Source organism: Myotis lucifugus, unplaced genomic scaffold (assembly GCF_000147115.1).
Source record: "Myotis lucifugus unplaced genomic scaffold, Myoluc2.0 scaffold_45, whole genome shotgun sequence".
In the NCBI taxonomy this organism is placed as follows: Eukaryota; Metazoa; Chordata; class Mammalia; order Chiroptera; family Vespertilionidae; genus Myotis; species Myotis lucifugus.
Genome location: NW_005871093.1, coordinates 6,477,526 through 6,488,167, shown reverse-complemented (window position 1 = coordinate 6,488,167; position 10,642 = coordinate 6,477,526). Strand labels below are relative to the sequence as shown.

At 51.1% G+C, this 10,642-nt stretch overlaps 1 protein-coding gene across 1 annotated transcript in view; it reads right to left on the bottom strand.

The window, feature by feature from the left end:
* Positions 1–10,642, bottom strand: part of SRRM3 (serine/arginine repetitive matrix 3) — a 32,020-nt gene that overhangs the window by 19,076 nt on the left and 2,302 nt on the right. Inside the window, 1 exon segment of the mRNA XM_023753420.1 lies at positions 8,432–8,533. Coding sequence (XP_023609188.1) covers positions 8,432–8,533 — 102 coding nt within the window.

The following is a 10,642-nucleotide window of genomic DNA, read 5'->3' as shown; positions in this document are numbered from 1 at the left end:
GGTGCCATATTTTGCAAAAAGAGAAAGAAAAGAGCAGGGAGCCCTCCCCGTCTAAGTTCCCTCTACAAGTCTCTCCCTCTCTCATCAATGAGCCCCCTCCTCCTGAGTGAGGCCCTCCCCTATTGAGTCCCCTTCCCGCACAGACTCTGTCCCTTAGTCCCGATCATTGCACCCCCAATCCAGCCCTCTTTCCCCTCACTGAGCCCCTTTCACGGATCCCTGTCCCCTTTACCCTCACTGCCCCATTCTCCAGCCCCTCTCCCCTCTCTAAGCCCGCTCATCCTCTCCAGCCTTCCTTTTCCCTCACTGAGCCCCCCTCACTGATAAGGTTTTCCTTAACCCCGCTGTCCCAGTCCCTGAGCTGCCTCCCCCTGCCCACCCGACTGCCTCCCTCCCCCAACCCCTCCTTCCTCCAGCCCTGGCTGCCTCTCTAAAATAATCATAGCTTCCCCTCGCCCTCCTCTCCGCAGCCTCCAGGCTCCGGAGGCCGCCTTGCTCTTCTGCTGCCGAGCTGTCATCAATCACTGCCTGGCGGCAGCACTCCGCCTCGAATGCTCCCCATCCATCTTGCAGAGCTCTCCCCTACACCCAGCAGGGCCCCTGGTGGTCCTGGCCCTGCTCTTGGTTCAGGAGCCCAGCCGTCAGCCAGATGTTTGCACCCTGCGGGCATGTCAGAGAATGACGCTTTTTTCCAAAAGGCAGCTGGACTTAAGGCAAGCGCATGAGTTTTGAAGCTGCAGTTGTGCCATCATCACACACGGTCCCTAAGTCATTGTATGGCCTGGTGCCTGTCTGCCCCCTCTCTGAACCTCTTCTCCAAGATGAGAGTGATAACTGTGTTATCGGGCTTTGGGAGAATTCGCTGAGGTAACCGGTGCTTTGCAACTTTGCCTTTTAGTAAACACGCCCAGAAGCCACCCTCTAAAAGCCCAGCTCCAGGGTACCGGTTCCAGGGTGGTGCCCCCCCCAACCCCCACTATTTTTCATTCCATACTGGCTCAGACAATGCCCCTTCTGCATGGAGGCTCAGTTACCCTCCCTCATTGCACCCCTAATCCAGCTCTCACCTGGCTGGATTCCATTCACTTGGCTCATTCTTCCCCTGCCCTGAGAGAGAGAGAGGCCAGGACTTGGATGGCAGAGTGTTAAAAACATGACATGAGCTTTGGATTCACACAGACAGGTCTGAATCCAGGCATGACCAAGCTCACTGAGCCTCAAGGCCCTTATCTATCCAATGAGGAAAGAATATCCCAGCTTTGAGCAGAGGATTAAGTGAGATTCTGTCTTTGAAGCTCCTGTTGTCCCGTTGTCCCCCCACTGCTCCCCCCGACATGGTCACCACTGTTAGATGGGGAGCTCAGTCTGACACTCACATACCAACACCTCCTCTTGCAGGGAGAAAAGCAGTTGTGACACATGAAAGAGATACAGGACAAGAAAGGCAGACCACAGTGACAGAGGAAAAAGAATCTTCAGAAACAAATCTCCAGCAATCTGCTAATCTAGAATCTCAGTGATGCCATTCGGTTCCCTAACGTGACCCTGGCAGCCTTGAAGTCATCCAGGTAGTACAGGAGGCTTTTCTGGAGTGATGGGGGAGAGGCTCATGTCATTCCCCCCACCCCCACAGAGTCAAACACCCCCACATCCCTTCACTCAAACCTCTGTGCTCTCCCCACGCTCCTCTCCCAAAGCCAGTGGCCTCCCACCTCCTGTCCCTGTCCCTGAAATCCCCAACTCACCCCCCACAGCCCTCAGCCACACAAATGCCTGACACATAAAAGATAGTCTTTAGCAAAACGTAAGGGCATTCCAACCTTGTTTGGAGCCAGTGAGAGAGGGGGCTTCCGCTTATCTGGACACAAACATGAGGACGGCTATTGACAAAATAAAATAGCTCAGTTTGGGCGCTGCCTTCTGCAGAGAGCCCTTCTTGCCTCCTAACATCCTAGCTGAGTGAGCCACTGAGTGAAGGCCCTCACTGAGCCCCACCCCTCACTGTGCCCTCCTTAGTCTGCTGGCCACCCCCTTTCTTCCTCTGTCCTGGGTCAGAACTCTCTCCCCTCTACCCCATCCTCCCTCCCCAGGCCCTTGTCATTTGGCCTCTCTCGTTCTTCAGTCCCTTCTGAGAGGTTTACTTGAGAGCAGGCACAGGGTATGAGTAGCAGGCTCAGGGGAGGCACAAGGTCTCAGAACCTTCTGGTAAGACCTGTTCTGGGAGTTCCAGGGATGTCAATGGGAGTAGGCCTCTTTTGCTAGTTTTGTGGGGCTGGTACCACCACATCTGCTTTGAAGATCTCCCAGGGTTCTCCTATCCTGCCTTTCCTAGATGACAGTATCACTAACAACAATATTTTCTAATGTTTAAATAGTTCTTTGCAGCTCACAAATCCCATGTAGAGCTACTTAGAAAAATGGTCCCTCCCCCCATTTTATAGATGAGAAAACGGAGGCCCAGAGAGGTTAAGGAACATCCCCTACGGTTTTGGGACCTTTGAGTAAAGAATGTAAGTTCACCTGTGCAATTGGCTTTGAGAAGTGCAAACAGGATAGCCCTTGACTTAGCGGCTGGGCTTCCCTGCTGTAGGTGTTCGCTCAGCTGTCCCCTCCCTACTTTGTAGACACATTTGAGGGGGTGTGTACTGAACTCTAGATTTGTTTAACATTTCCTACTCTTTTTTTTAAAATATATTTTATTGATTTTTTACAGAGAGGAAGGGAGAGAGTTAGAGAGTTAGAAACATCGATCAGCTGCCTCCTGCACATCTCCTACTGGGGATGTGCCCACAACCCAGGTACATGCCCTTGACCGGAATTGAACCTGGGACCTTTTAGTCCGCAGGCCAATGCTCTATCCACTGAGCCAAACCGGTTTCGGCAATATTTCCTACTCTTAAGTTCCTGTTTGTGGTCTAGTTTACTTCTCAGCACGTCCATGAAATCGGCAGGGGAGGCATTCCTTCCTGTGACAGAACAAATCAAGCCCAGGTAACTGACCAAAGCAGGCCCAAAAAGTCTACTGCAGAGGGACCAAGAACACATCGAGGATGAACACAGCACTGCACAGGACACATGCTGGACGGGCTGCCACGGGCAAGGTTCTGACCTGGGAAAAGACCGCCTGTCACGTGCCCTTCTTCCCGCCAGCAGTTTTGCTAATTAACTGGTTCTGTTTTCCATTATCCAGGAGCATAATGGCCAATTGACAGATGAATGAGTCCAGACAGAAGAGGGGCAGATCCCAGGCAAAGGCTCTGCCCTCTCTGCTCCTGTTCATTCACTCAGCCAGTGTGCCAGGCCTGCCAGGGGCCTGGAGGGAGGGGGGTTGTGGGGTTTAGTGACGGCAGGAAAACAGATGAGTCAGGCCCGAGGCCTCTCCTCTATCTTCTCAAAATGCCGGGCAAAAATATAACACTGTGCATATTATAATTACTAATGCAAGTGCCAGGTACTATTCTAAGCACTTTACATGTATTTAATCATTTAATGCTCAGAACAAGCCTCTGATGTGGGTACCACCATTAATATTCCCATTTACAGATAAAATAATGAGGCACAGAGAGGTCACACTCCATCTAAAATTAGATGCACAGAAAGAAAAGATGGATTTTCTCACTGTGTTAGAAAGTAGCTTATGAATTTTGTTCTCTATAAACCCTCTATTCCAAACATTTTGTTGTATTATAAAACTATGAAAACAATTATTCTTAAAAGTTGTCATTGTCTATTAGAGTAAAAAAAGAAAAAAAGAACTGACAGCAGCCCCAAGAAATAAAGAAAACATATGCATTCCAAAGAAGAGAAGGTTTTACTTTTATCCTGGCAATATGGGCAAAGTGATTTTTAGAGGCAGCCTTGGATGATGGGGTGTTTTGAGTCTGTGCAGAAAAGGCTAGGGTGTTTGAGGCTGAGGGCCCAGAATGAGAAAAGATATGGGAATGAGAACATACAGGGCATAGCTGAGAATTGCCAGTAAGGTCACGCTGGCTGCTGTGTGATGCTGAGAGTGGGAGACCAGGCTGGGTCTAGTGTGTGGAGGCCTTGAATGCCAGGCCAGGGAGTCCAGACTTGATTGCATGGATGATGGGGAACCTACAGAAGGTTTTGGGGGCAAAATAGGATTCCCCACACCAATCATTTCCAAAGACAAAAGTCTCCAGATCTCTGAGACCTCACTATTTCTCTCCATCACCTCTCCCCCAGCTGCTCCACTGTTCTCTCCACATTTTCATCCATCTGATCATCTTTCAAAGGGTAAAGTCTCCATGCACCTGACTGACCACATCACACCTTCCACTGGCTCCCACCATCTGTGGGATCACACCCAGATACTGCAGCAGTGTGATGTTCTGGTATCCAGTATGGAGGGCAGACAGGTGGAGTGTTGGTTGAGGTGGGACTGCCCCAAGAGACTGTCACTCAAACCAGTCAATCAACTTAAGGAAGACTGATGACCCCTGGGGATAAAAAGCTCTGGGAGTGACTCTGTCTTTGTTGAGACCTTTTCCTGAGTGGGAGTTGTCATGGGCTCTTACAGTTCGTAGACAGTTAAAATCAGACAGACAGACACACACACACACACACACACACACACACACACACAAGGTGGAAACCCTTCAGCTGGCTCTTCTTTGTCATCTTACTCTGAAAGGGCATTGAATTTCTACACATCTCAAATTACCCGTCTATGAGTGCGTGTGGGGTATCAGGGTCAGGAAGCCAAAGGCATGAGCACGGGGACTGCTGGGTGGTCAGAGGGCTTTATAAATCCCTGAGAGAATCTCACAGTTGGCAGAGAGGGTGGAGAAACTCAGGCAGAGGGGAATAAGTTAAGATCAATCTAACACTCGCCATTGCCAGGCCTCCCTGTGATCATGGGGATCGTGGATGTTATGGATTGAATGTTGTGTCCCCTCCAAATTCATATGTTGAAACTGTAATCCCAATGTGATGGTATTAGGAGGCAGGGCCTTTGGGAGGTAATTGGGTCATGAGGGTGAGCGCTTATGAATGGGACCAGTGCCCCTATAAGAAGAGACAAGAGCCCTAACCGGTTTGGCTCAGTGGATAGAGCGTCGGCCTGCGGACTCAAGGGTCCCAGGTTCGATTCCGGTCAAGGGCATGTACCTTGGTTGTGGGCACATCCCCAGTAGGGGGTGTGCAGGAGGCAGCTGATCGATGTTTCTCTCCCATCGATGTTTCTAACTCTCTGTCCCTCTCCCTTCCTCTCTGTAAAAAAATCAATAAAATATATATTTTTTTTTAAAAAAAGAAGAGACAAGAGAGCTAGCTTTCTTTTTTGTCATGTGAGGATATAAGAAGGTCGCAGTTTACAACCCAGAACACATTTCTCACCTGAACCTGACCATGATCTCAGATGTACAGCCTCCAGAACTGTGAGAAACAAGTTTTTGTTGTTATACAACAAAGCCACCCAATCTCTGGTATTTTTGTATAGTAGCCTGAGCTGACTAAGATAGTGGTGCTGGTCATCTATTGGTGATACATGTCTGTTGTGTGCTAGTGACTATTCTTCACATTTACATTCATTGTCTCATTTAATTTCCTCAACAGTCCTATGAGGTAGGTACTAATGTCTCCATTTTATAAGTAAAGAGGTGGAAGCCCAGAGAAGTTAGGGACCTGTTCAAGTCGCACAGCTGGGGTGTGGTGGAGCAGGAATCCATAGCCCAGGCGGTTAACATTGAACTTAAAGGTTTGGACAGGTGGAGTGTCTGACACCAGAGCCTGCACTCTCCCTCCACTGCCCCACACTCTGAGCTAAGAATTGAAGGTCTACAATAAGGCACGTACAGGACCAATCTCATCTCTGTGCCTCCGGCCTTGGGTTCAGCACCACAAACAGCTCCTCACAGCCCCTGAGTTATCTAGGGCGCACCATCAGCAATCCTTAGTTGGCTATAGTCACTTTTTGGAGTGATATTTTCACACCATACTGGCTGCCTGAACTAAAAGAAGCGGGGTCCCAGGATCCTGCCAAGTCTATATTGTCTTCTGCCTCCAGACCAGGAGTTCTCCCTGACTGTCAAGTCTTCCAAGGACCCTTTCCTGACTGACAACCCTAGCCTGTCCCCCTCAGTTTTCCAACTGAACATGCACAGGGCTGAAAGGTTCAAGTGGCCACATTGTCAGGAGCTGCCAGTAATTCCTGGTTTCAGGTTTCAGGTTTGTGTTCCCACCCAGAGAGCAGGAGGCACGTCTTCCCCTTCCTCTCCTCCCTCCTCATTGCACTAGCTCAGAGTTAGGCATGCAGCACAGATCCTCAAGGACATTTCTTTTGATGGTGGAGACACTGCAACACTCCCATGGCATATTTCTCAGTGCGTCCCAGTTCTTAAATGCATCATTCACTTGTTCGTTCACTTAAGGAAAGATAAGATCAAGACTACTGGAAAAGACCTGGGAATCATCCACTAACAGGAGAGCGTTCAGCTGTAGAAGGGATAAGATTCCCCCAGGAGAAGAGGGAAGGCAGAAGGAAGGAAGAGACCCGAGGACGTGACAGAACCTTGTGGGGAGGGGCACCAACCTATAGGAAGTGGGCAGGAATAAGGGAGACAGCAGAAGCCATCAGAGGAATTCGCAGTGGAAGCCAGGGGGGGAAGTAGGTTTTCAGAAGGGGAAGCATAATGGTGGAAACACAACTGCCAGAGAGGTCAGGCCCACAGCATGGTAGAGGCCATAGCCTGAGCAAGTCACCACATCTGCATGGCTTAAGGAAGTGGAGACAAAGCATGCCACACACTCCAGAAAAATTTGATTAAGCCCTAGCTGGTTTGGCTCAGTGGATAGAGCGTCAGCCTACAGACCAAAGGGTCCCTGGTTCGATTCTGGGGAAGGGGACATGCTGGGTTGCGGGCTCAATCCCCAGTAGGGAGTGTGCAGGAGGCAACCAATCAATAATTATCTCTTATCATTGATGTTCCTATCTCTCTCTCCCTCCCTTCCTCTCTGAAATCAATAAAAATATATTTAAAAAATTTTTGATTGAGAAAGGAGAGAAAAATGTGGGCTGGTAGCTGGAGGAGAAAGCAGAATTGAGGAAGGACAATAACTAGATTAACAGGAAAGAGCCCAGGGGAGGGAAAAGGGCAGGCCTGAGCTGGAAGGGCCCAGGGAAGGTGGCAGGTAGAGTCCAGAGGAGGCCTCACACCCTCACACTGGATCGGAGGGGAAAGGGCGGATGAATTCCAGAGGAGTCCTGGGTGATTTGAGGGGACACCAGTCCGAAAGCCAGGCCCTGTTGGGTTTGGAGGTGGTGCAGGCAGCAGCAGGAGGATCTGGTTTACCAGGAGGTTTGAGAGAGGAAGAGAAGGGCTGCCTTGCTTTGTAAGGAACTGGCTGGCATGAGGGGGAAGGCACAGGAGCTGTTGAGGGCTGCTGGGAGTTCTGGGGGGGCTGGAGAGAAGGAGTTAGTGGTGGCATCACCTATTCCCACCAGAGAGGAAGAGGGAGAGGCCAACTGGGCCTGGCTCCCCACGTCACCTGTGAACCCCCCACAAGCCTGAGGCTGCTCTGACTCTGCTTTCACTCCTACCCAGGCCAGAGAGGGGAGGTTTAAGTGAGGTAAGAAGCAGGGAATGCCACAACGGGCAGGGACACTGAGGCTTTGCAAGGGGAAGATCGATCAGAGTGAATTCAGTGACACCCAGTGCACACTGCCTGCCAGGCATCTGGCCACCCAGACATGCCTGGACACTGGGGCAGGCCTCCCATGGCAGGCTGCTCCATTCTGTACAGTTTTGAGTGGTCCCCAGTTCTTCTCTAAATGAGACAAAGTTGACCTCCCTATAACTTCCCTGTTTATCCAAAGCCCTCCTGGGGGCCTATAACCCACCAGTCCTGTGACAGGTGTCTCCTGCCCTATGACAGGTGCAGAGATGTCACACACACACACACACACACACACACACACACACACACCCCAGCTCATGCTCTCTTTCTCTGACAAGACTTTGGCCACGCTAACAATGGCATTTGGTGTGTTGAGTCTTGCTTTCGAGAGTACATGTTTACTCTGGAGGCCATTGTATGGGTGGTAAGAGTTGGGGCACAGGGACTACCTTGGGGTCCCACTGTCAACCTATGACAGTGCTTGGGGTCAGAACATTTATCAGGTTTCCTGATTTGCAGCCTATGATTCCCTGACCTGAGATCTGGGCTGCCTCTCCCACTGTTGGGCCATAGATAGAACCCAGGGAGCAGGGGCAGGTCCCAGTGATGCCCTGGTGCCCTGCCTTGTGCCTGGGCCAGGCTGGAGCTTCCAGTGAACAGAGTCCATGTCTCTCTTCTCTTCCTTGCAGATCCCCAACTCTCAGAAGGAGCATTTGGAAAGGCCCCTCTGGCACGAAGCTGCTGTCTGAGCCTGCACCCTCCCTTCCCCTGCCCCCACACAGGTGGCACTCACATGTGGCCTCCAGGCCGGTCCTCCCTCGTGAGCATTCCCTCCTTCTCCATCAGCATCTGCCGGAAAGTCCTGACCTTCTGCCGGGTTTCCTCCTCAGAGTACCTGCAGGGGTGCAGGGAGGGTGATGACTGCTCTCTTCCTGCCTGTGTCCTCCCCTGCCCCTCCCCCAGCCGTGTCAAAAGAGCACTTTCCAGCTTGGGATGATCTGTACAAGCAAGGCTTTCAACGCCGCCGCCGAGGAAGCTCAAGGCCTGCCCACTTTGTACCAAAGCAGCCAACCAACCAACTAAACAAACAACCAGCCAGGCAAACAAATAAACGAAAGGAAGATCTGTTCCCAGAGGTGGGCAGACCAGCGAGGTGAGGCTATGCTCTTCCCCTGGCCCTCACCCACCCCCAGGGCAGGCCCCCCTCCCACATCCCGACGACATTCACTCTGGACACATTTCAGGGAGAAGTGAGAATCCATGGCTTTTTTCTGCTTTCCGAGCCTCAGGGACATCTGATCCTCACAATAACCTTGGGAGGTTCTTCGAGCATCCCCATCTCTGCAGGATCAAGGCTGCCAAGTGGCTTGCTGGGGATCCCAGTGCTAGATCCATTGTCTCTCTCTGTGTGGGTGGTGGGGTGGGGTGGATGAAATCTGTGCCTTGAATGGAAGGAAGTTCTCACTTTTCTCCTCCCTTCTCCCTTCCTCCCTGAGCCAGGTCTCAGGCTAGGGATCAAAGGCCAGAATTCTCTACTCCTTATCCTCACTCCTACACCCTGGAGTCAGTCTTCACCCTCTCTCACTGCTCCACTGTGACAGCTGCTCCCCGTTATTGGGCAAACAGGTCTCAAGTGTGAGTGTGACCATCATCTCCTATTCTCCTCTCTCCTCATATCTCTTGAGGTCAAGCCTCTCAGCCGAGGCCATGTGGGACAGTGATTAATGGGTGAGGCAGGAGAGCCAGGCAGTCCTATTTTTGAGTCCTGGCACCCCCTCCCCGCCCCCCCAATTGCCTAGCTTTGTGACCTTGGACAAGTTCATACACTTCTCTTAGCCTTAGCCCTTACATCTGTGACATGAGATAGTAACCTGCCTTTCAAGGTTATCATAAGGATTAAGAGAGATGATGCATGTACAGTCCTTTGCCCATCACATAGTAGGTGCTCAATAAATCATAGTGATTGAGGATTTTTTGTTCCAGAGTGATGGGAACAGAGGGTCTAGCTATCCCAGGCTCTCCGCCGTTTTCTACTCCAGACCCCTGCCAGACCAGCAAGGTCCCAGGTCAGGAGCCACCTGGACCTCTTCACTCTGCATTCCCAGGAGGCAAAGGCTGACATGGAAGGGAGGCTGGTACCCAAACCATTCACTCTTTGTGGAAGTGGCAGCCTCTGCCAACTTCAGGCCACACAGGAGGCCTGGCTAGCATTGGCCAAACCCTCAGACTAAAAGTCAATAATGTCTGTGTCCCTCGTCCCCACTCCACGGTATGGGAAGGACATGCCAAATTTGTTCCTGCTTTGGGGACTTCCTGGGTTGCCCTCTGGGCCTGGGGTGGGATGAGGAGACACTGTATTTTACAAGATTTCCCCAGAGTGGAAAATGTTTCATTCTGCTGTCCTTGCCCAGACCTAGGGCTCCTAGATAATCCCTTTCTTTGTCATTAATTTGATTTTCACTGTAGCTCTGAGGGGGTGGATAGCCTCACTATTCCCATGTTATAACAGGAAACGGAACAAGGGAGAGGGGAGGGCTCAAAGCTCCACGCCCAACTAGGCCACCTTGCCACCACCACCATTGCCATTGTGTCCTCACAGGAAGGGACCTCGGTAGGGTGGGTGGGGATGTTTGTGGTGGGGGTGAGAACATCACATTGCACAGGCTGTGGGCTCTGTCCCCACCCCTATGGTGATTGCAGGCTGCACACAGAGGCTACCCTGGAAGGTGTTTCCAAATGCAGCATCAATCACCAGTGAATTAGCCGGCCATCCATCAATATTAAGGAAGGGATTGCTTTTTAATGAGGCCAAAGAATGCGTGTTCCTGTGACTAGTGGGAATATTTGTCAAATGCCTGAGAACCTGGTAAATAAACGCGAATGAACCAGTGTTTCTAGAAATGGATATTAATGACTAGCTTTGGTAACAGGGCAAGGGTCCCTAGTGTTTGTGGAGCACTTGCTGGGGACTGACTGGGGGCAGAGGAGCCCTGTCATGCCTTAG